Source organism: Salvelinus alpinus, chromosome 8, assembly GCF_045679555.1.
Source record: "Salvelinus alpinus chromosome 8, SLU_Salpinus.1, whole genome shotgun sequence".
Lineage (NCBI taxonomy): Eukaryota > Metazoa > Chordata > Actinopteri > Salmoniformes > Salmonidae > Salvelinus > Salvelinus alpinus.
Genome location: NC_092093.1, coordinates 3,758,281 through 3,783,280, shown reverse-complemented (window position 1 = coordinate 3,783,280; position 25,000 = coordinate 3,758,281). Strand labels below are relative to the sequence as shown.

Below are 25,000 nucleotides of genomic sequence, written 5' to 3'. Positions count from 1 at the left end.
GGACATTGTGTTGTATTGTTCTAGTGGTGTATGGTCATTGTGTTGTATTGTTCTAGTGGTGTATGGTCATTGTGTTGTATTGTTCTAGTGGTGTATGGACATTGTGTTGTATTGTTCTAGTGGTGTATGGTCATTGTGTTGTATTGTTCTAGTGGTGTATGGACATTGTAATGTGTTGTTCTAGTGGTGTATGGACATTGTATTGTGTTGTTTTAGTGGTGTATGGACATTGTGTTGTATTGTTCTAGTGGTGTATGGACATTGTGTTGTATTGTTCTAGTGGTGTATGGACATTGTGTTGTATTGTTCTAGTGGTGTATGGGCATTGTGTTGTGTTGTTCTAGTGGTGTATGGACATTGTGTTGTATTGTTCTAGTGGTGTATGGACATTGTATTGTTCTAGTGGTGTATGGACATTGTGTTGTATTGTTCTAGTGGTGTATGGTCATTGTGTTGTATTGTTCTAGTGGTGTATGGACATTGTATTGTTCTAGTGGTGTATGGACATTGTGTTGTATTGTTCTAGTGGTGTATGGACATTGTGTTGTATTGTTCTAGTGGTGTATGGACATTGTGTTGTATTGTTCTAGTGGTGTATGGACATTGTGTTGTATTGTTCTAGTGGTGTATGGACATTGTGTTGTATTGTTCTAGTGGTGTATGGACATTGTGTTGTTCTAGTGGTGTATGGACATTGTGTTGTATTGTTCTAGTGGTGTATGGACATTGTGTTGTATTGTTCTAGTGGTGTATGGACATTGTATTGTTCTAGTGGTGTATGGACATTGTATTGTGTTGTTCTAGTGGTGTATGGACATTGTGTTGTATTGTTCTAGTGGTGTATGGACATTGTGTTGTATTGTTCTAGTGGTGTATGGACATTGTGTTGTATTGTTCTAGTGGTGTATGGTCATTGTGTTGTATTGTTCTAGTGGTGTATGGACATTGTGTTGTATTGTTCTAGTGGTGTAGGGACATTGTGTTGTATTGTTCTAGTGGTGTAGGGACATTGTGTTGTATTGTTCTAGTGGTGTATGGACATTGTATTGTATTGTTCTAGTGGTGTATGGACATTGTATTGTATTGTTCTAGTGGTGTATGTACATTGTATTGTTCTAGTGGTGTATGGACATTGTGTTGTTCTAGTGGTGTATGGACATTGTGTTGTATTGTTCTAGTGGTGTATGGACATTGTGTTGTATTGTTCTAGTGGTGTATGGACATTGTGTTGTATTGTTCTAGTGGTGTATGGACATTGTATTGTTCTAGTGGTGTATGGACATTGTATTGTGTTGTTCTAGTGGTGTATGGACATTGTGTTGTATTGTTCTAGTGGTGTAGGGACATTGTGTTGTATTGTTCTAGTGGTGTATGGTCATTGTGTTGTATTGTTCTAGTGGTGTATGGACATTGTGTTGTATTGTTCTAGTGGTGTAGGGACATTGTGTTGTATTGTTCTAGTGGTGTATGGACATTGTATTGTATTGTTCTAGTGGTGTATGGACATTGTATTGTATTGTTCTAGTGGTGTATGTACATTGTATTGTTCTAGTGGTGTATGGACATTGTGTTGTTCTAGTGGTGTATGGACATTGTGTTGTATTGTTCTAGTGGTGTATGGACATTGTGTTGTATTGTTCTAGTGGTGTATGGACATTGTGTTGTATTGTTCTAGTGGTGTATGGACATTGTGTTGTATTGTTCTAGTGGTGTAGGGACATTGTGTTGTTCTAGTGGCGTAGGGACATTGTGTTGTATTGTTCTAGTGGTGTAGGGACATTGTGTTGTATTGTTCTAGTGGTGTATGTACATTGTATTGTTCTAGTGGTGTATGGACATTGTGTTGTATTGTTCTAGTGGTGTATGGACATTGTGTTGTATTGTTCTAGTGGTGTATGGACATTGTGTTGTATTGTTCTAGTGGTGTATGGACATTGTGTTGTATTGTTCTAGTGGTGTATGGACATTGTGTTGTATTGTTCTAGTGGTGTATGGACATTGTGTTGTATTGTTCTAGTGGTGTAGGGACATTGTGTTGTATTGTTCTAGTGGTGTATGTACATTGTATTGTTCTAGTGGTGTATGGACATTGTGCTGTATTGTTCTAGTGGTGTATGTACATTGTATTGTTCTAGTGGTGTATGGACATTGTGTTGTATTGTTCTAGTGGTGTATGGACATTGTGCTGTATTGTTCTAGTGGTGTATGGACATTGTGTTGTATTGTTCTAGTGGTGTATGGACATTGTATTGTTCTAGTGGTGTATGGACATTGTGCTGTATTGTTCTAGTGGTGTATGGACATTGTGTTGTATTGTTCTAGTGGTGTATGGACATTGTGTTGTATTGTTCTAGTGGTGTATGGACATTGTGTTGTTCTAGTGGTGTATGGACATTGTGCTGTATTGTTCTAGTGGTGTATGGACATTGTATTGTTCTAGTGGTGTATGGACATTGTGCTGTATTGTTCTAGTGGTGTATGGACATTGTGTTGTATTGTTCTAGTGGTGTATGGACATTGTGTTGTATTGTTCTAGTGGTGTATGGACATTGTGTTGTTCTAGTGGTGTATGGACATTGTGTTGTTCTAGTGGTGTATGGACATTGTGCTGTATTGTTCTAGTGGTGTAGGGACCAATACCGCACACACACACATTATAAACATACACATTATACGAAAACACACACAACATAAACACAACAACATGTATCTTCATGTCATTTGAAGCACCGATGATAAACAGAGAGACATACTCACACACAAACAACAGCTTTTACACACACACCTGTACTGACTCAGTCTCCTCCCGGAAACATTCAGGTTCAGGGGCCTCCATCTGATAGTTCACTGCCTGGTACAACACCTGGGGAGAAAGGGAGAGGGGGAGAAGGAGAGGGAGAGGGGGGAGACGGGGAGAGGGAGAGGGGGGAGACGGGGAGAGGGAGAGGGAGAGGGAGATGGGGAGAGGGAGAGAGGGAGGGGGAGAGGGAGGGAGGGAGTGAGGGGGAGAGAGTGAGGGGGAGAGAGAGAGGGAGAAAGGGAGTGAGGGGGAGAGAGAGGGAGAGGGAGTGAGGGAGTGAGGGAGAGAGAGAGAGGGAGAGGGGGAGAGAAAGGGAGAGGGGGAGAGAGAGAGAGAGGGAGAGGGGGAGAGGGGGAGAGAAAGAGGGAGAGGGGGAGAGAGAGAGAGAGAGGGAGAGGGGGAGAGAGAGAGAGAGAGAGAGAGAGAGGGGGAGAGGGGAGAGAGAGAGAGAGAGAGAGAGAGAGAGAGGGAGAGGGGGAGAGAAAGGGAGAGAGTGAGCAGCACGCTTCGGCTCAGATCATCGCGACTTCGAGCCCAGTGTCGGGAAATAATTGTCACACTGTGTATGAATGGAAACTAATGTCGGTGTATCCTACTGTTATTATTTAACCAATCAGAAGGCTGCTGCCTATCTGCCTCCTAAAGGCACCTACCTTAGAGCAGATGGTCAGATGACGCAGATGCTTCGCTACAGGACTGTTTTGCTAGCACAGGCTGGAATAGAACGGGACAATAATCCAGACGCTTACAAGAAATCCCGCAACGGCATCAGACGAACCATCAATCAGTCAAAACGTCAATACAGGACGAAGATTGAATCCTACTACACCGGCTCTAACGCTCGTCAGATGTGGCAGGGCATGAAAACTATTACGTACTATAAAGGGAAACCCAGCTGCGAGCTACCCAGTGACAAGAACCTTCCAGACGAGCTAAATGCCTTTCATGCTCGCTTTGAGGCAAGCAACACTGAAGCATGCATGAGAGCACCAGCTGTTCCGGACGACTGTGTGATCACATTCTCCGTAGCCGACGTGAGCAAGACCTTTAAACAGGTCAACATTCACAAATCCGCGGGGCCAGACGGATGACCAGGACGTGTACTCAAAGCATGCGCGGACCAACTGGCAAGTGTCTTCACTGACATTTTCAACCTCTACCTGACTGAGTCTGTAATACCTACATGTTTCAAGCAGACCACCATAGTCCCTGTGCCCAAGGAAGCGAAGGTAACCTGCCTAAATGATTACCGCCCCGGAGCACTCACGTCGGTAGCCATGAAGAGTTTTGAAAGGCTGGTCATGGCTCACATCAACACCATCATGCCAGAAACCCTAGACCAGGGCTGTCCAACCCTGTTCCTGGAGAGCTACCTTCCTGTATGTTTTCACTCCAACCCTGTTCCTGGAGAGCTACCTTCCTGTATGTTTTCACTCCAACCCTGTTCCTGGAGAGCTAGCTTCCTGTATGTTTTCGCTCCAACCACAGTTGTAATTAACCTGGTTCAGCTTTTCACCAGCTAATTATTACAATCAGGTGTGCCAGATTAGGGTTGGAATAAAAACCTACAGGATGGTAGCTCTCCAGGAACAGGGTTGGACAGCACCTGCCCAAGACCCGCTCCAATTCGCATACCGCCCCAACAGATCCACATCCACAATCTCTACTGCACTCCACACTGCCCTTTCCCACCTGGACAAAAGGAAAACCTGTAGCTCAGAGTTCAACACCATAGTGCCCACAAAGCTCATGACTAAGCTAAGGACCCTGGGACTAAACACCTCCCTCTGCAACTGGATCCTGGACTTCCTGACAGGCTGCCCCAGGTGGTAAGGGTAGGCAACAACACATCTGCCATGCTGATCCTCAACACTGGTGCCCCTCAAGGGCTCGTGTTTAGTCCCCTCCTGTACTTCATGTTCACCCACGACTGCGCTGCCAAGCACGACTCCAACACCATCATTAGGTTTGCTGACGACAACAGTGGTAGGCCTGATCACCGACAACAATGAGCCAGCCTATAAGGAGGAGGTCAGAGACCTGGCAGTGTGGGACTAACACCCGTGCCAATATATCCTCCAAACACCGGCTTCTCGGACACGAACACTTAAATAAATGATATCAAACAGGAATACATAGTATACAGGCACCAGGGGACCAACGGGCACCAGGGGACCAACGGCCACCGACAGGCACCAGGGGACCGACAGGCACCAGGGGACCGACAGGCACCAGGGGACCGACAGGCACCAGGGGACCGACAGGCACCAGGGGACCAAAAGGCACCAGGGGACCAACAGGCACCAGGGGACCGACAGGCACCAGGGGACCAACAGGCAGCAGGGGACCAACAGGCACCAGGGGACCAACAGGCACCAGGGGACCAACATGCACCAGGGGACCAACAGGCACCAAAAAGATGTAGAGACAACACTTGCCATTTTGAATAAATGTAAAAAAATTATATATGTTTTTCCTGTATCTGTGAGTCCCGGCAGAAATGTTCCAACATCTAGAGGAAAGACTTCCCAGAAGAGTGGAGGCTGTTATAGCAGCAATGTTCCAACATCTAGTGGAAAGCCTTCCCAGAAGAGCGGAGGCTGTTATAGCAGCAATGTTCCAACATCTAGTGGAAAGCCTTCCCAGAAGAGCGGAGGCTGTTATAGCAGCAATGTTCCAACATCTAGTGGAAGGCCTTCCCAGAAGAGTGGAGGCTGTTATAGCAGCAATGTTCCATCATCTAGTGGAAAGCCTTCCCAGAATAGTGGAGGCTGTTATTGCAGCAATGTTCCAACATCTAGAGGAAAGCCTTCCCAGAAGAGTGGAGGCTGTTATAGCAGCAATGTTCCAACATCTAGTGGAAAGCCTTCCCAGTAGAGTGGAGGCTGTTATAGCAGCAATGTTCCAACATCTAGTGGAAAGCCTTCCCAGAAGAGTGGAGGCTGTTATAGCAACAATGTTCCAACATCTAGTGGAAAGCCTTCCCAGAAGAGTGGAGGCTGTTATAGCAGCAATGTTCCAACATCTAGTGGAAAGCCTTCCCAGAAGAGTGGAGGCTGTTGTAGCAGCAATGTTCCAACATCTAGTGGAAAGCCTTCCCAGAAGAGTGGAGGCTGTTATAGCAGCAATGTTCCAACATCTAGTGGAAAGCCTTCCCAGAAGAGTGGAGGCTGTTATAACAGCTATGTTCCAACATCTAGTGGAAAGCCTTCCCAAAAGAGTGGAGGCTGTTATAGCAGCAATGTTCCAACATCTAGTGGAAAGCCTTCCCAGAAGAGTGGAGGCTGTTATAACAGCTATGTTCCAACATCTAGTGGAAAGCCTTCCCAAAAGAGTGGAGGCTGTTATAGCAGCAATGTTCCAACATCTAGTGGAAAGCCTTCCCAGAAGAGTGGAGGCTGTTGTAGCAGCAATGTTCCAACATCTAGTGGAAAGCCTTCCCAGAAGAGTGGAGGCTGTTATTACAGCAATGTTCCAACATCTAGTGGAAAGCCTTCCCAGAAGAGTGGAGGCTGTTATAACAGCAATGTTCCAACATCTAGTGGAAAGCCTTCCCAGAAGAGTGGAGGCTGTTATAGCAGCAACTCCATCTTAATGCCCATGATTGTTCTACGAGCAGGTGTCCACATACTTTTGGTCATGTAGTGTGGTGCCAGGAAATAACATCTCACTCAACCTCAAACAGAACAGAGGAGATGATGGTGGACTTCAGGAAACAGCAGAGGGAGCACCCCCCCCCCCCCCCCCCCCCCCCCATATCGACAGGACCACAGTAGAGAAGGTGGAAAGCTTCAAGTTCCTCTGCGTACACATCACTGACAATCTGAATTGGTCCACCCACACAGACAGCGTGGTGAAGAAGGCACAACAGAGCCTCTTCAACCTCAGGAGGCTGAAGAAATTTGGCTTGGCACCTAAAACCCTCACACACTTTTACAGATGCACAATCGAAAGCATCCTGTCGGGCATTATTATCGCCTGGTACGGCAACTGCTCCACCCGCAACCACAGGGCTCTCCAGATGGTAGTGAGGTCTGCCCAACGCATCACCGGGGGCAAACTACCTGCCCTACAGGACACCTACACCACCCGATTACATAGGAAGGCCAAAAATATCATCAAGGACAACAACCACTCATTCCATGGAGGGCTGAGTGTGACCTTAATTCATCAATCAAGTGAGGACTGAAAACCCACAGACAATTGGCCTTCCATGGAATGAGTTTGACACGTGGTCTAGAGGTTAAAGGTCAGGGGTTACCTGTGTCTGTAGGTCACTAGAGGCAGCCAGGAGGGGGTGGATGCTGGCGGGGGGGCAGTGCGTCAAAGAGAAGGCCAGCAGCTCCTGGCGAGCCCTGAGGTCCAAGTACCCCTCACACTGTCCAAGCAGGGTACACACTTCCCATCCATCACCATAACCTGTAGAGGAAGGGGGGGGGGATGTCACAATAGCATAAGACCAACTACTTACCCCTAATTGCTCCTGTAAGTGGCTCTGGATAAGGGTGTCTGTTAAATGATTAACATGTAAATGTAGACTCCCAGGTCTGACAGAGAGAGTCCCATCTCTGACAGGGACAGAGAGAGTCCCATCTCTGACAGGGACAGAGAGAGTCCCATCTCTGACAGGGACAGAGAGAGTCCCATCTCTGACAGGGACAGAGAGAGTCCCATCTCTGACAGGGACAGAGAGAGTCCCATCTCTGACAGGGACAGAGAGAGTCCCATCTCTGACAGGGACAGAGAGAGTCCCATCTCTGACAGGGACAGAGAGAGTCCCAGCTCTGACAGGGACAGAGAGAGTCCCAGCTCTGACAGGGACAGAGAGAGTCCCATCTCTGACAGAGAGAGTCCCAACTCTGACAGAGAGAGTCCCAGCTCTGACAGAGAGAGTCCCAGCTCTGACAGAGAGAGTCCCAGCTCTGACAGAGAGAGTCCCAGCTCTGACAGAGAGAGTCCCAACTCTGACAGAGAGAGTCCCAACTCTGACAGAGAGAGTCCCAACTCTGACAGAGAGAGTCCCAACTCTGACAGAGAGAGTCCCAACTCTGACAGAGAGAGTCCCAACTCTGACAGAGAGAGTCCCAACTCTGACAGAGAGACTCCCAACTCTGACAGAGAGACTCCCAGCTCTGACCAGCTCTTACAGAGAGAGTCCCAGCTCTGACAGGGAGAGTCCCAGCTCTGACAGAGAGAGTCCCAGCTCTGACAGAGAGAGTCCCAGCTCTGACAGAGAGAGTCCCAGCTCTGACAGAGAGAGTCCCAGCTCTGACAGAGAGAGTCCCAGCTCTGACAGAGAGAGTCCCAGCTCTGACAGAGAGAGTCCCAGGATGACAGAGAGAGTCCCAGGATGACAGAGAGAGTCCCAGCTCTGACAGAGAGAGTCCCAGCTCTGACAGAGAGAGTCCCAGCTCTGACAGAGAGAGTCCCAGCTCTGACAGAGAGAGTCCCAGCTCTTACAGAGAGAGTCCCAGCTCTTACAGAGAGTCCCAGCTCTTACAGAGAGTCCCAGCTCTGACAGAGAGAGTCCCAGCTCTGACAGAGAGAGTCCCAGCTCTGACAGAGAGAGTCCCAGCTCTGACAGAGAGAGTCCCAGCTCTGACAGAGAGAGTCCCAGCTCTGACAGCAGAGAGAGTCCCAGCTCTGACAGCAGAGAGAGTCCCAGCTCTGACAGCAGAGAGAGTCCCAGCTCTGACAGCAGAGAGAGTCCCAGCTCTGACAGCAGAGAGAGTCCCAGCTCTGACAGCAGAGAGAGTCCCAGCTCTGACAGCAGAGAGAGTCCCAGCTCTGACAGCAGAGAGAGTCCCAGCTCTGACAGCAGAGAGAGTCCCAGCTCTGACAGCAGAGAGAGTCCCAGCTCTGACAGCAGAGAGAGTCCCAGCTCTGACAGCAGAGAGAGTCCCAGCTCTGACAGCAGAGAGAGTCCCAGCTCTGACAGCAGAGAGAGTCCCAGCTCTGACAGCAGAGAGAGTCCCAGCTCTGACAGCAGAGAGAGTCCCAGCTCTGACAGCAGAGAGAGTCCCAGCTCTGACAGCAGAGAGAGTCCCAGCTCTGACAGCAGAGAGAGTCCCAGCTCTGACAGCAGAGAGAGTCCCAGCTCTGACAGCAGAGAGAGTCCCAGCTCTGACAGAGAGAGTCCCAGCTCTGACAGAGAGAGTCCCAGCTCTGACAGAGAGAGTCCCAGCTCTGACAGAGAGAGTCCCAGCTCTGACAGAGAGAGTCCCAGCTCTGACAGAGAGAGTCCCAGCTCTGACAGAGAGAGTCCCAGCTCTGACAGAGAGAGTCCCAGCTCTGACAGCAGAGAGAGTCCCAGCTCTGACAGCAGAGAGAGTCCCAGCTCTGACAGCAGAGAGAGTCCCAGCTCTGACAGCAGAGAGAGTCCCAGCTCTGACAGCAGAGAGAGTCCCAGCTCTGACAGCAGAGAGAGTCCCAGCTCTGACAGCAGAGAGAGTCCCAGCTCTGACAGCAGAGAGAGTCCCAGCTCTGACAGCAGAGAGAGTCCCAGCTCTGACAGCAGAGAGAGTCCCAGCTCTGACAGCAGAGAGAGTCCCAGCTCTGACAGCAGAGAGAGTCCCAGCTCTGACAGCAGAGAGAGTCCCAGCTCTGACAGCAGAGAGAGTCCCAGCTCTGACAGCAGAGAGAGTCCCAGCTCTGACAGCAGAGAGAGTCCCAGCTCTGACAGCAGAGAGAGTCCCAGCTCTGACAGCAGAGAGAGTCCCAGCTCTGACAGAGAGAGTCCCAACTCTGACAGAGAGAGTCCCAGCTCTGACAGAGAGAGTCCCAGCTCTGACAGAGAGAGTCCCAGCTCTGACAGAGAGAGTCCCAGCTCTGACAGAGAGAGTCCCAGCTCTGACAGAGAGAGTCCCAGCTCTGACAGCAGAGAGAGTCCCAGCTCTGACAGAGAGAGTCCCAGCTCTGACAGAGAGAGTCCCAACTCTGACAGAGAGAGTCCCAGCTCTGACAGAGAGAGTCCCAGCTCTGACAGAGAGAGTCCCAGCTCTGACAGCAGAGAGAGTCCCAGCTCTGACAGAGAGAGTCCCAGCTCTGACAGAGAGAGTCCCAGCTCTGACAGAGAGAGTCCCAACTCTGACAGAGAGAGTCCCAACTCTGACAGAGAGAGTCCCAACTCTGACAGAGAGAGTCCCAACTCTGACAGAGAGAGTCCCAACTCTGACAGAGAGAGTCCCAACTCTGACAGAGAGACTCCCAACTCTGACAGAGAGACTCCCAGCTCTGACCAGCTCTTACAGAGAGAGTCCCAGCTCTGACAGGGAGAGTCCCAGCTCTGACAGAGAGAGTCCCAGCTCTGACAGAGAGCAGTGAGTGGGGGACAGTGAGGGACAGTGAGTGACAGTGAGAGACAGTGAGTGAGTGACAGTGAGTGACAGTGAGAGACAGTGAGTGAGTGACAGTGAGTGAGTGAGTGAGTGAGTGAGTGAGTGAGTGAGTGAGTGAGTGAGTGAGTGAGTGAGTGAGTGAGTGAGTGAGTGACAGTGAGTGAGTGACAGTGAGTGAGTGAGTGACAGTGAGTGAGTGAGTGAGTGAGTGACAGTGAGTGAGTGACAGTGAGTGAGTGACAGTGAGTGAGTGACAGTGAGTGAGTGACAGTGAGTGAGTGAGCCATAGGGCTCTGGTCTAAAGTAGTGCACTATATAGGGAATAGGGTTCCATAGGGCTCTGGTCTAAAGTAGTGCACTACATAGGGAATAGGGTTCCATAGGGCTCTGGTCTAAAGTAGTGCACTACATAGGGAATAGGGTTCCATAGGGCTCTGGTCTAAAGTAGTGCACTATATAGGGAATAGGGTGCCATAGAGCTCTGGTCTAAAGTAGTGCACTATATAGGGAATAGGGTTCCATAGGGCTCTGGTCTAAAGTAGTGCACTACATAGGGAATAGAGTGGTATTTGTTATGAAGCCTCAGAACACCACGCTACATGATCTCGTCTCCTCAGACAAGTTGTTTGTGACACCTCGCCTCCTCCCTGCCTCCCTTCCTCCTTCTCCCTCCCTCTCCTCCTCCCTGCCTCCCTTCCTCCTTCTCCCTCCCTCTCCTCCTCCTCCTCCCTCCCTTCCTCTCTCCTCCTCAATGTTGTTCTTTTATCATCTCTTTCATTCTATTCCACTGTATTTCTGTCTTCCTGCCTGTTTCCCTCCACCCTTCCCCCCCTAGTCCACCACCGCTACAGTGTTACTCCCGTGCATTAAAGCCACTGATAAAAGGTTTAAAACGGTTAATACCATGTCATTGTTGAAAACTAATTTCTGATTGTCTTGAAGGGCATTCTAGGCGTTATTTCCCTCTAATACACAGTACAATTCCATGGCTATACTGTATTTCTTAGATGTTTAAATGTTTCAGCTGCTTTCTGAAAACAAAAGTCCAATTGAAAAGCATTATTGATGTCGACGACGACGTTGCTTCCAACTGTTTTCATTGTGGGGGGGTTCGTTGGTGCCACCGCGTGAGGCTACGCAGGCCCACATTTATGAAGTCGTTCACTGCAGTTAATAACGAGCACGCACCCATTAAGGAAAATCACTGTAAAAACGGTTAAATTGATGAGGAATTAGATTAATGAGGAATTGAAAAAATGGTACGGGTGAGAGGGATGAGGCAAAAGGAAAATAAATCTGTCTGCATAACCGATTGGCAAACGTACTGCAAAATTGTGAAATCAATGTGACTAAACTGAATTTAAAAAAGAAGACGAAACTACACTCTGAAACGGAGATAAATGACAGAAAGAATGAAGAATAAAAAGCTTTGGCGGCACCTTCCATTACATTTTTGGGAAGAAGGCAAATTCAGCTCCATCATTTATTCAATCAGATGGCTCATTCATCACAAAACCCACTGATATTGCCAACTACTTTAATTATTTTTTTTCCATTGGCAAGATTAGCAAAGTAAGGCCTGACATGCCAGCAACAAACGCTGACACTGCACATCCAAGTATTCAAAAGTTTGGGGGTAACTTAGAAATTAGCTTGTTAAAAATAAAAAAATAAAAACTTTTTTTGTCCTTTAAAATAACATCAAATTGATCAGAAATACAGTGTAGACATTGTTAATGTTGTAAGTGACTATTGTAGCTGGAAACGGCAGATTTTTAATGGAATATCTACATAGACGTTACAGAGGCCCATTATCAGCAACCATCACTCCTGTGTTCCAATGGCACGTTGTGTTAGCTAATCCAAGCTTATCATTTTAAAAGGCTAATTGATCATTAGAAAACCCTTTTGTGATTATGTTAGCACAGCTGAAAACTGTGGTCCTGATTAAAGAAGCAATAAAACTGGCCTTTTTTAGACTAGTTGAGGATTTGAGAAACAGATGCCTCTCACAAGTCCTCAACTGGCAGCTTCATTAAATAGTACCGGCAAAACACCAGTCTCAACGTCAACAGTGAAGAGGCGACTCCGGGATGCTGGCCTTCTAGGCAGAGTTGTAAAGAAAAAGCCCCATCTCAGACTGGCCAATAAAAATAAAAGATTAAGATGGGCAAAAGAACACAGACACTGGACAGAGGAACTCTGCCTAGAAGGCCAGCATCCCGGAGTCGCCTCTTCACTGTTGACGTTGAGACCTTGTTTCCTGAAACGAGTTACCGAGCTTCACATTTATGCTCCATCCGGCAATGCGGTCCGGAGGCTCTGCATAGCTCCACTGTAGTTGGGGGGGATGGTAGATCCTGTATAAACAAACTCACTTCCTTTCAACTTCCTTGACAACAAAACATGGAGAACTTTGATGAAAAGCTATTAAACATATTTATGATACCTCGTGTAGGGATTTCAAAGACACGAAAATGAGCGAACTCCTGGAAAGAGATCAGGGAGGTAATGGGGATAGATCAGGGAGGTAATGGGGATAGATCAGGGAGGTAATGGGGATAGATCAGGGAGGTAATGGGGATAGATCAGGGAGGTAATGGGGCTAGATCAGGGAGGTAATGGGGCTAGATCAGGGAGGTAATGGGGATAGATCAGGGAGGTAATGGGGATAGATCAGGGAGGTAATGGGGATAGATCAGGGAGGTAATGGGGATAGATCAGGGAGGTAATGGGGATAGATCAGGGAGGTAATGGGGATAGATCAGGGAGGTAATGAGGATAGATGGAAGATATCAGGGAGGTAATGGGGATAGATGGAAGAGATCAGAGAGGTAATGGGGAGAGATGGAAAGAGATCAGGGAGGTAATGGGGATAGATCAGGGAGGTAATGGGGATAGATGGAAGATATCAGGGAGGTAATGGGGAGAGATGGAAGAGATCAGAGAGGTAATGGGGATATATCAGGGAGGTAATGGGGATAGATGGAAGAGATCAGAGAGGTAATGGGATAGATCAGGGAGGTAATGGGGATATATCAGGGAGGTAATGGGATAGATCAGGGAGGTAATGGGGAAGGATCAGGGAGGTAATGGGGATAGATCAGGGAGGTAATGGGGATAGATCAGGGAGGTAATGGGGATAGATCAGGGAGGTAATGGGGATAGATCAGGGAGGTGATGGGGATAGATGGAAGAGATCAGAGAGGTAATGGGGATAGATCAGGGAGGTAATGGTGATAGATCAGGGAGGTAATGGGGATAGATGGAAAGAGATCAGGGAGGTAATGGTTATATATCAGTGAGGTAATGGGGATAGATGGAAAGAGATCAGGGAGGTAATGGGGATAGATCAGGGAGGTAATGGGGAGAAATCAGGGAGGTAATGGGGAGAGATCAGGGAGGTAATGGTTATATATCAGTGAGGTAATGGGGATAGATGGAAAGAGATCAGGGAGGTAATGGGGATAGATCAGGGAGGTAATGGGGAGAAATCAGGGAGGTAATGGGGAGAAATCAGGGAGGTAATGGGGAGAGATCAGGGAGGTAATGGGGATATATCAGGGAGGTAATGGATCAGGGAGGTAATGTATCGGGGAGGTAATGGTGATAGATCAGGGATGTAATGGATCAGGGAGGTAATGGGGATAGATCAGGGAGGTAATGGGGATAGATCAGGGAGGTAATGTGGATAGATCAGGGAGGTAATGTGGATAGATCAGGGAGGTAATGGGGATAGATGGAAAGAGATCAGGGAGGTAATGGGGAGAGATCAGGGAGGCAATGGGGATAGATCAGGGAGGCAATGGGGATAGATCAGGGAGGTAATGGGGATAGATCAGGGAGGTAATGGGGATAGATCAGGGAGGTAATGGGGATAGATCAGGGAGGCAATGGGGATAGATCAGGGAGGTAATGGGGATAGATCAGGGAGGTAATGGATCAGGGATGTAATGGTGATAGATCAGGGAGGTAATGGATCAGGGATGTAATGGTGATAGATCAGGGAGGTAATGGATCAGGGAGGTAATGGGGATAGATCAGGGAGGTAATGGATCAGGGAGGTAATGGGGATAGATCAGGGAGGTAATGGGGATAGATCAGGGAGGTAATGGGGATAGATCAGGGAGGTAATGAGGATAGATCAGGGAGGTAATGGATCACTACTTCCCCCCCCCCCCATCTTCTTATCATGGCAAACATCCTAAACGTTTTTGTCCAAAAATGATGCAGAGAAGCGAATGCTTTTTATGTTAGACTACTGCAACTCGGATAAATAAACTCCAGTTAAAACCACTAGCACAATGTTACTACAACATTACTCTACCACTAGCACACTGTTACTACAACAATACTCTACCACTAGCACACTGTTACTACAACATTACTCTACCACTAGCACACTGTTACTACAACATTACTCTACCACTAGCACACTGTTACTACAACATTACTCTACCACTAGCACACTGTTACTACAACAATACTCTACCACTAGCACACTGTTACTACAACATTACTCTACCACTAGCACACTGTTACTACAACATTACTCTACCACTAGCACACTGTTACTACAACATTACTCTACCACTAGCACACTGTTACTACAACATTACTCTACCACTAGCACACTGTTACTACAACATTACTCTACCACTAGCACACTGTTACTACAACATTACTCTACCACTAGCACAATGTTACTACAACATTACTCTACCACTAGCACACTGTTACTACAACATTACTCTACCACTAGCACACTGTTACTACAACATTACTCTACCACTAGCACACTGTTACTACAACATTACTCTACCACTAGCACAATGTTACTACAACATTACTCTACCACTAGCACAATGTTACTACAACATTACTCTACCACTAGCACACTGTTACTACAACAATACTCTACCACTAGCACAATGCTACTACAACATTACTCTACCACTAGCACACTGTTACTACAACATTACTCTACCACTAGCACAATGCTACTACAACATTACTCTACCACTAGCACACTGTTACTACAACATTACTCTACCACTAGCACACTGTTACTACAACATTACTCTACCACTAGCACACTGTTACTACAACATTACTCTACCACTAGCACAATGTTACTACAACATTACTCTACCACTAGCACACTGTTACTACAACATTACTCTACCACTAGCACACTGTTACTACAACATTACTCTACCACTAGCACAATGTTACTACAACATTACTCTACCACTAGCACACTGTTACTACAACATTACTCTACCACTAGCACACTGTTACTACAACATTACTCTACCACTAGCACAATGCTACTACAACATTACTCTACCACTAGCACACTGTTACTACAACATTACTCTACCACTAGCACACTGTTACTACAACATTACTCTACCACTAGCACACTGTTACTACAACATTACTCTACCACTAGCACACTGTTACTACAACATTACTCTACCACTAGCACACTGTTACTACAACAATACTCTACCACTAGCACACTGTTACTACAACATTACTCTACCACTAGCACACTGTTACTACAACATTACTCTACCACTAGCACACTGTTACTACAACATTACTCTACCACTAGCACACTGTTACTACAACATTACTCTACCACTAGCACAATGTTACTACAACATTACTCTACCACTAGCACACTGTTACTACAACATTACTCTACCACTAGCACACTGTTACTACAACATTACTCTACCACTAGCACACTGTTACTACAACATTACTCTACCACTAGCACACTGTTACTACAACATTACTCTACCACTAGCACACTGTTACTTCAACATTACTCTACCACTAGCACACTGTTACTACAACATTACTCTACCACTAGCACACTGTTACTACAACATTACTCTACCACTAGCACAATGTTACTACAACATTACTCTACCACTAGCACACTGTTACTACAACATTACTCTACCACTAGCACACTGTTACTACAACATTACTCTACCACTAGCACACTGTTACTACAACAATACTCTACCACTAGCACACTGTTACTACAACATTACTCTACCACTAGCACACTGTTACTACAACATCAATACAATGGTACTACATCATTACTACAATGTTACTACATCACCAATACAATGCTACTACACCATTACTACACTGTTACTACACCATTACTACACTGTTACTACACCATTACTACAATGTTACTACATCGTTACTACATCATTACTACAATGTTACTACATCAATACTACAATGTTACTACATCGTTACTACATCAATACTACAATGTTACAACATCAATACTACAATGTTACTACACCATTACCACAATGTTACTACAACATCATTACTACATCATTACTACAACACTACACTGTTACTACAACATTACTACACTGCTACTACACCATTGCTACACCGTTACTACATCATTACTGCACTGTTACTACACCATGACTACACTGTTACTACAACATTACTACACTGCTACAACATCATTACTACACTGTTACTACAGCAATATAACACTACAATGGTATTACAACGCTATACCATTACTACAACACTACTACACTACTACAGTGATGTGACCCACCTGAGGCCATGAGGTCCTGACAGTGTATGTAGGAGGTCTTGTAGTCCAGCGCCTGAAGAGCCTGTTGAGCTAGCAGAGAGAACACCTGACCCTTACACCTCCACTGATCACCACCTGGAGACAGAGAGACACTGATTAGACCCTTACAGCCACTAAAGAGTTGCCAAATCAGAAGGCTTCATGTTTACTCTGTGAAACTGTTCCCCATGGAGTGCTCCTGTTGTGTTAGCAGGGTGTCACAGTAGGTGTGTCACGGTTAAACTCTTCCCCTAGGTGTGTCACGGTTAAACTCTTCCCCTGGGTAGGTGCGTCACGGTTAAACTATTACCCTGGGTAGGTGCGTCACGGTTAAACTCTTCCCCTGGGTAGGTGCGTCACGGTTAAACTCTTCCCCTGGGTAGGTGCGTCACAGTTAAACTATTCCCCTAGGTAGGTGCGTCACGGTTAAACTCTTCCCCTGGGTAGGTGCGTCACGGTTAAACTCTTCCCCTGGGTAGGTGCGTCACGGTTAAACTATTCCCCTGGGTAGGTGCGTCACGGTTAAACTCTTCCCCTGGGTAGGTGCGTCACGGTTAAACTCTTCCCCTGGGTAGGTGCGTCACGGTTAAACTCTTCCCCTAGGTAGGTGCGTCACGGTTAAACTATTCCCCTAGGTAGGTGCGTCACGGTTAAACTAGTCCCCTAGGTAGGTGCGTCACGGTTAAACTAGTCCCCTAGGTAGGTGCGTCACGGTTAAACTAGTCCCCTAGGTAGGTGCGTCACGGTTAAACTAGTCCCCTAGGTAGGTGCGTCACGGTTAAACTCTTCCCCTAGGTAGGTGCGTCACGGTTAAACTATTCCCCTAGGTAGGTGCGTCACGGTTAAACTCTTCCCCTAGGTAGGTGCGTCACGGTTAAACTATTCCCCTAGGTAGGTGCGTCACGGTTAAACTATTCCCCTAGGTAGGTGCGTCACGGTTAAACTAGTCCCCTAGGTAGGTGCGTCACGGTTAAACTATTCCCCTAGGTAGGTGCGTCACGGTTAAACTATTCCCCTAGGTAGGTGCGTCACGGTTAAACTAGTCCCCTAGGTAGGTGTGTCACGGTTAAACTAGTCCCCTAGGTAGGTGCGTCACGGTTAAACTCTTCCCCTAGGTGTGTCACGGTTAAACTCTTCCCCTAGGTAGGTGTGTCACGGTTAAACTCTTCCCCTAGGTGTGTCACGGTTAAACTCTTCCCCTAGGTAGGTGTGTCACGGTTAAACTCTTCCCCTAGGTGTGTCACGGTTAAACTATTCCCCTAGGTAGGTGTGTCACGGTTAAACTCTTCCCCTAGGTGTGTCACGGTTAAACTCTTCCCCTGGGTATGTCACGGTTAAATGCTTCCCCTAGGTGTGTGTGTGTGTGTGTGTGTTACCTGCGACTCTGAGCAGTGAGGCCAGGTCCAGAAGCCGGGCTGATTGTGTGTAGGCCTTAGAACACTGGGAAATACACTGCTCAATTAGAGACAACCGCTCCACACGCAGACGCACTGTAGAGAGAGAGGAGAGAGAGGGGCAGGGGGAAAGGGAGAGGGGCAGGGGGAAAGAGAGAGGGTCAGGGGGAAAGAGAGAGGGTCAGGGGGAAAGAGAGAGGGGCAGGGGGAAAGGGTCAGGGGGAAAGAGAGAGGGTCAGGGGGAAAGAGAGAGGGGCAGGGGGAAAGGGAGAGGGGCAGGGGGAAAGAGAGAGGGGCAGGGGGAAAGAGAGAGGGTCAGGGGGAAAGGGAGAGGGTCAGGGGGAAAGGGAGAGGGGCAGGGGGAAAGAGAGAGGGGCAGGGGGAAAGAGAGAGGGGAAGGGGGAAAGGGAGAGGGTCAGGGGGAAAGGGAGAGGGTCAGGGGGAAAGGGAGAGGGGCAGGGGGAAAGGGAGAGGGGCAGGGGGAAAGGGAGAGGGGCAGGGGGAAAGAGAGGGGGGCAGGGGGAAAGAGAGAGGGTCAGGGGGAAAGAGAGAGGGGCAGGGGGAAAGAGAGAGGGTCAGGGGGAAAGGGAGAGGGTCAGAGGGAAAGAGAGAGGGTCAGGGGGAAAGAGAGAGGGGCAGGGGGAAAGAGAGGGGCAGGGGGAAAGAGAGAGGGGCAGGGGGAAAGAGAGAGGGACAGGGGGAAAGAGAGAGGGGCAGGGGGAAAGAGAGAGGGGCAGGGGGAAAGAGAGAGGGGCAGGGGGAAAGGGAGAGGGGCAGGGGGAAAGAGAGAGGGGCAGGGGGAAAGAGAGAGAGAGAGGTATAGAGGAGAGAGATGTAGACAATATTACATGTAATATTACATTCCGGTCAATAAGGTCATTACTTAATCCAGTATATTCTCTGTCTACATCTCAAATGCACCCTATTCCTTACGGGTCAATGGGCCCTGGTCAAAAGTAGTGCACTACACAGGGAATAGGGTGCATTTGAGATGCAGCCTTGATCTGTCCTCAGCAGGCAGCCCCCCTCCCACACCACTCACTGAGACGCCTGTTGGGGAAGTGCTCATTTACGGTTCAGTTTAAGAGTCTTTCTAGATGCAGGTACTGAGATGATACCTAACAGGGAATGATTGACAGTTGTTGACATGAAACTGCCTTGAATCGGATGGACCAGTGGCTCTGTAGAGTGTGGTCATGACGTGGCCTGGGGGGAGTCTCTCTCTCTCCCTCCCTCTCTAATACCTGGTAGAAACTGGCACGCAGTATTGAGAGAGTGGGAACAAAGAGAGACTTGGCCAAACTCCTAAATTCCCCAAAAATGGGATAATTAAACAATATTTCTACTTTTGAGAATGTGGGAATGGCCCGTGGACACTGAAGGGACAGTTGTGACGAATGTGTTTCATTTGGTGATCTAAAAAAGGACAGGAAACACACATAACGGTATCTCTTAAAAAAGTGTGCATTTCTCATCTAAATATTGTGAAACGTATGTGATTAAACTATTTGTGAAAAGATGTAATGTGATGTTAACCTTCTAAATGAGAGTATGGATTTTCAAATGGAGATTAACTAGTCAGTGGCCACACCCCCGAGAGCCCAGACATCACATTAGGAGTCATAGGATCACCCTATTCTACTCCCGAGTATAAAACCACCCGTGACGAAATGTACATTTTATGCCAAAGAGACCCAACAGTAAGCCGGACGTCTCGAACAGTTAAGAAGTCAGAGAACGCCGTTGGAATGGCTACAATTCTATAGACCCTCAGACCATACAGCTGTAGTTTCGGCTACACGTCGGGAAATGGTTAAACTCTGAGACTAATCGATCACTACAGAACAAGAGTAAATCTAAGACGTATAATTACTAGTCTACAGCTAGAAGTAACGTAAGTCTAGAACGAGAATACCTACAACCGCCGAAGCATCTATTCTATTAGAACATTTCCAAATGGTACTCTGAAGTATCCATTCTAACCACTGTTGGGTTCTGAGAATATGCAATATACTTATTCATGTCACTGATGGAGTGCTGAGGTTGAGAGGGGCTACACCAGAAGTTAATGCTTATAGGAAGAAGGTATATAGTGGGTGCAACTAAGCTTGGAATGTGTGGAGTGCAGGGATGTGATTACATGTGTCAGGCATTGATAAGGGGAGAGAGCCATGGATTAGTGACGGAGGGGGTTGAGGTCAGGGCAGACATTGATAAGGGGAGAAAGCCATGGATTAGTGATGGAGGGGGGTTGAGGTCAGGCATTGATAAGGGGAGAGAGCCATGGATTAGTGATGGAGGGGGGTTGAGGTCAGGCATTGATAAGAGGAGAGAGCCATGGATTATTGATGGATGGGGTTGAGGTCAGGCATTGATAAGAGGAGAGAGCCATGGATTAGTGATGGAGGGGGGTTGAGGTCAGGCATTGATAAGGGGAGAGAGCCATGGATTAGTGATGGAGGAGGGTTGAGGTCAGGCATTGATAAGGGGAGAGAGCCATGGATTAGTGATGGAGGGGGGGTGAGGTCAGGTATTGATAAGGGGAGAGAGCCATGGATTAGTGATGGAGGGGGGTTGAGGTCAGGGCAGACATTGATAAGGGGAGAGAGCCATGGATTAGTGATGGAGGGGGGTTGAGGTCAGGTCAGGCATTGATAAGGGGAGAGAGCCATGGATTAGTGATGGAGGGGGGTTGAGGTCAGGCATTGATAAGGGAGAGAGCCATGGATTAGTGATGGAGGGGGGTTGAGGTCAGGGCAGACATTGATAAGGGGAGAGAGCCATGGATTAGTGACGGAGGGGGTTGAGGTCAGGGCAGACATTGATAAGGAGAGAGCCATGGATTAGTGATGGAGGGGGGTTGAGGTCAGGGCAGACATTGATAAGGGGAGAGAGCCATGGATTAGTGATGGAGGGGGGTTGAGGTCAGGGCAGACATTGATAAGGAGAGAGCCATGGATTAGTGATGGAGGGGGGTTGAGGTCAGGGCAGACATTGATAAGAGGAGAGAGACATGGATTAGTGATGGAGGGGGGGTTGAGGTCAGGGCAGACATTGATAAGGGGAGAGAGCCATGGATTAGTGATGAAGGGGGGTTGAGGTCAGGGCAGACATTGATAAGGGGAGAGAGCCATGGATTAGTGATGGAGGGGGGTTGAGGTCAGGCATTGATAAGGGGAGAGAGCCATGGATTAGTGATGGAGGGGGGTTGAGGTCAGGCATTGATAAGAGGAGAGAGCCATGGATTAGTGATGGAGGGGGGTTGAGGTCAGGCATTGATAAGGGGAGAGAGCCATGGATTAGTGATGGAGGGGGGTTGAGGTCAGGTCAGGCATTGATAAGGGGAGAGAGCCATGGATTAGTGATGGAGGGGGGTTGAGGTCAGGTCAGGCATTGATAAGAGGAGAGAGCCATGGATTAGTGATGGGAGGGGGGTTGAGGTCAGGGCAGACATTGATAAGAGGAGAGAGCCATGGATTAGTGATGGAGGGGGGTTGAGGTCAGGGCAGACATTGATAAGGGGAGAGAGCCATGGATTAGTGATGGAGGGGGGTTGAGGTCAGGGCAGACATTGATAAGGGGAGAGAGCCATGGATTAGTGATGGGGGGGGGGTTGAGGTCAGGCATTGATAAGAGGAGAGAGACATGGATTAGTGATGGAGGGGGGGTTGAGGTCAGGCATTGATAAGGGGAGAGAGCCATGGATTAGTGATGAAGGGGGGTTGAGGTCAGGGCAGACATTGATAAGGGGAGAGAGCCATGGATTAGTGATGGAGGGGGGTTGAGGTCAGGCATTGATAAGGGGAGAGAGCCATGGATTAGTGATGGAGGGGGGTTGAGGTCAGGCATTGATAAGAGGAGAGAGCCATGGATTAGTGATGGGGGGGGTTGAGGTCAGGCATTGATAAGGGGAGAGAGCCATGGATTAGTGATGGAGGGGGGTTGAGGTCAGGTCAGGCATTGATAAGGGGAGAGAGCCATGGATTAGTGATGGAGGGGGGTTGAGGTCAGGCATTGATAAGAGGAGAGAGCCATGGATTAGTGATGGAGGGGGGTTGAGGTCAGGCATTGATAAGAGGAGAGAGCCATGGATTAGTGATGGAGGGGGGTTGAGGTCAGGGCAGGCAATCAAGCCTTTATGGTAGAGTGGCCAGACGGAAACCACTCCTCAGTAAAAGGCACATGACAGCACATTTGGAGTTTGCCAAAAGGCACCTAACGACTCTCAAGACCATGAGAAAAAAATATTATTTTGTCTGATGAAACCAAGATTGAACTCTTTGGCCTGAATGCCAAGCGTCACATCTGGAGGAAACATGGCACCATCCCTACGGTGAAGCATGGTGGTGGCAGCATCATGCTGTGGGGATGTTTTTCAGCGGCAGGGACTGGGAGACTAGTCAGGATCGAGGGAAAGATGAACGGAGCAAAGTACAGAGAGATCCTTGATGAAAACCTGCTCCAGAGCGCTCAGGACCTCAAACTGGGGCGAAGGTTCACCTTCCAACAGGACAACGACCCTAAGCACACAGCCAAGACAACGCATGAGTGGCTTCAGGAGAAGTCTCTGAATGTCCTTGAGGGGCCAGAGCCCGGACTTGAATCTGAACGAACATCTCTGTAGAGACCTGAAAATAGCTGTGCAGCAACTCTCCCCATCCAACCTGACAGAGCTTGAGAGGATCTGCATAGAAGAATGGGAGAAACTCCCCAAATACAGGTGTGGCAAGCTTGTAGCATCATACCCAAGAAGACTCGAGGCTGTAATCGCTGCCAAAGGTGCTTCAACAAAGTACTGAGTAAAAGGGTCTGAATACTTACAGTGGGGCAAAAAAGTATTTAGTCAGCCACCAATTGTGCAAGTTCTCCCACTTAAAAAGATGGGAGAGGCCTGTAATTTTCATCATAGGTACACTTCAACTATGACAGACAAAATGAGAAAAAAAAATCCAGAAAATCACATTGTAGGATTTTTTATGAATTTATTTGCAAATTATGGTGGAAAATAAGTATTTGGTCAGTAACAAAAGTTTATCTCAATACTTTGTTATATACCCTTTGTTGGCAATGACAGAAGTCAAACGTTTTCTGTAAGTCTTCACAAGGTTTTCACACACTGTTGCTGGTATTTTGGCCCATTCCTCCATGCAGATCTCCTCTAAAGCAGTGATGTTTTGGGGCTGTTGCTGGGCAACACGGACTTTCAACTCCCTCCAAAGATTTTCTATGGGGTTGAGATCTGGAGACTGGCTAGGCCACTCCAGGACCTTGAAATGCTTCTTACGAAGCCACTCCTTCGTTGCCCGGGCGGTGTGTTTGGGATCATTGTCATGCTGAAAGACCCAGCCACGTTTCATCTTCAATGCCCTTGCTGATGGAAGGAGGTTTTCACTCAAAATCTCACGATACATGGCCCCATTCATTCTTTCCTTTACACGGATCAGTCGTCCTGGTCCCTTTGCAGAAAAACAGCCCCAAAACATGATGTTTCCACCCCCATGCTTCACAGTAGGTATGGTGTTCTTTGGATGCAACTCAGCATTCTTTGTCCTCCAAACACGACGAGTTGAGTTTTTACCAAAATATACCATCTGACCATATGACATTCTCCCAATCTTCTTCTGGATCATCCAAATGCTCTCTAGCAAACTTCAGACGGGCCTGGACATGTACTGGCTTAAGCAGGGGGACACGTCTGGCACTGCAGGATTTGAGTCCCTGGCGGCGTAGTGTGTTACTGATGGTAGGCTTTGTTACTTTGGTCCCAGCTCTCTGCAGGTCATTCACTAGGTCCCCCCGTGTGGTTCTGGGATTTTTGCTCACCGTTCTTGTGATCATTTTGACCCCACGGGGTGAGATCTTGCGTGGAGCCCCAGATTGAGGGAGATTATCAGTGGTCTTGTATGTCTTCCATTTCCTAATAATTGCTCCCACAGTTGATTTCTTCAAACCAAGCTGCTTACCTATTGCAGATTCAGTCTTCCCAGCCCGGTGCAGGTCTACAATTTTGTTTCTGGTGTCCTTTGACAGCTTTTTGGTCTTGGCCATAGTGGAGTTTGGAGTGTGACTGTTTGAGGTTGTGGACAGGTGTCTTTAATACTGATAACAAGTTCAAACAGGTGCCATTAATACAGGTAACGAGTGGAGGACAGAGGAGCCTCTTAAAGAAGAAGTTACAGGTCTGTGAGAGCCAAAAATCTTGCTTGTTTGTAGGTGACCAAATACTTATTTTCCACCATAATTTGCAAATAAAATCATTACAAATCCTACAATGTGATTTTCTGGAATTTTTTTTCTAATTTTGTCTGTCATAGTTGAAGTGTACCTATGATGAAAATTACAGGCCTCTCTCATCTTTTTAAGTGGGAGAACTTGCACAATTGGTGGCTGACTAAATACTTTTTTGCCCCACTGTATGTAAATGTGATATTTACGTTTAAAATGTTTCATAATTAGCAACATTTTCTAAAAACCTCTTTTTGCTTTGTCATTATGGGGTATTTTGTGTGATAAGATTGAAAAAAAATGTTTTAATCCATTTTAGAATAAGGCTGTAAAGTAACAAAATGTGGAAAAAGTCAAGGGGTCTAAATACTTTCTGAATGCCCTGTATGTAGACACACACACACCCACACCCACACACACCACACACACCACACACACACACACCACACACACACACACACATTCCATCTCTAATTAGGCCATCAAACAGATGTTTGCTCGACAGTTGATCCATAAATAACCATATATTTAGATATCAGATGAAGGGATGAGGGAGAAGGGGAGGGCAGGCAGTTTGCGACTCCGTCTGGCAACACAACGACGACGACAC

The 25,000-nt window shown here is 47.5% G+C and overlaps 1 protein-coding gene across 1 annotated transcript in view; it reads right to left on the bottom strand.

Moving 5' to 3' along the window:
• nbas (NBAS subunit of NRZ tethering complex) overlaps positions 1 to 25,000 on the bottom strand; it is a 400,078-nt gene that overhangs the window by 249,335 nt on the left and 125,743 nt on the right. Inside the window, exons 32-35 of the mRNA XM_071412456.1 lie at positions 18,148 to 18,261; positions 16,754 to 16,867; positions 7,062 to 7,219; positions 2,786 to 2,863 (exon numbers count right to left, since the gene is read on the bottom strand). Coding sequence (XP_071268557.1) covers positions 2,786 to 2,863; positions 7,062 to 7,219; positions 16,754 to 16,867; positions 18,148 to 18,261 — 464 coding nt within the window. The remainder of the gene's footprint in view (positions 1 to 2,785; positions 2,864 to 7,061; positions 7,220 to 16,753; positions 16,868 to 18,147; positions 18,262 to 25,000) is intronic.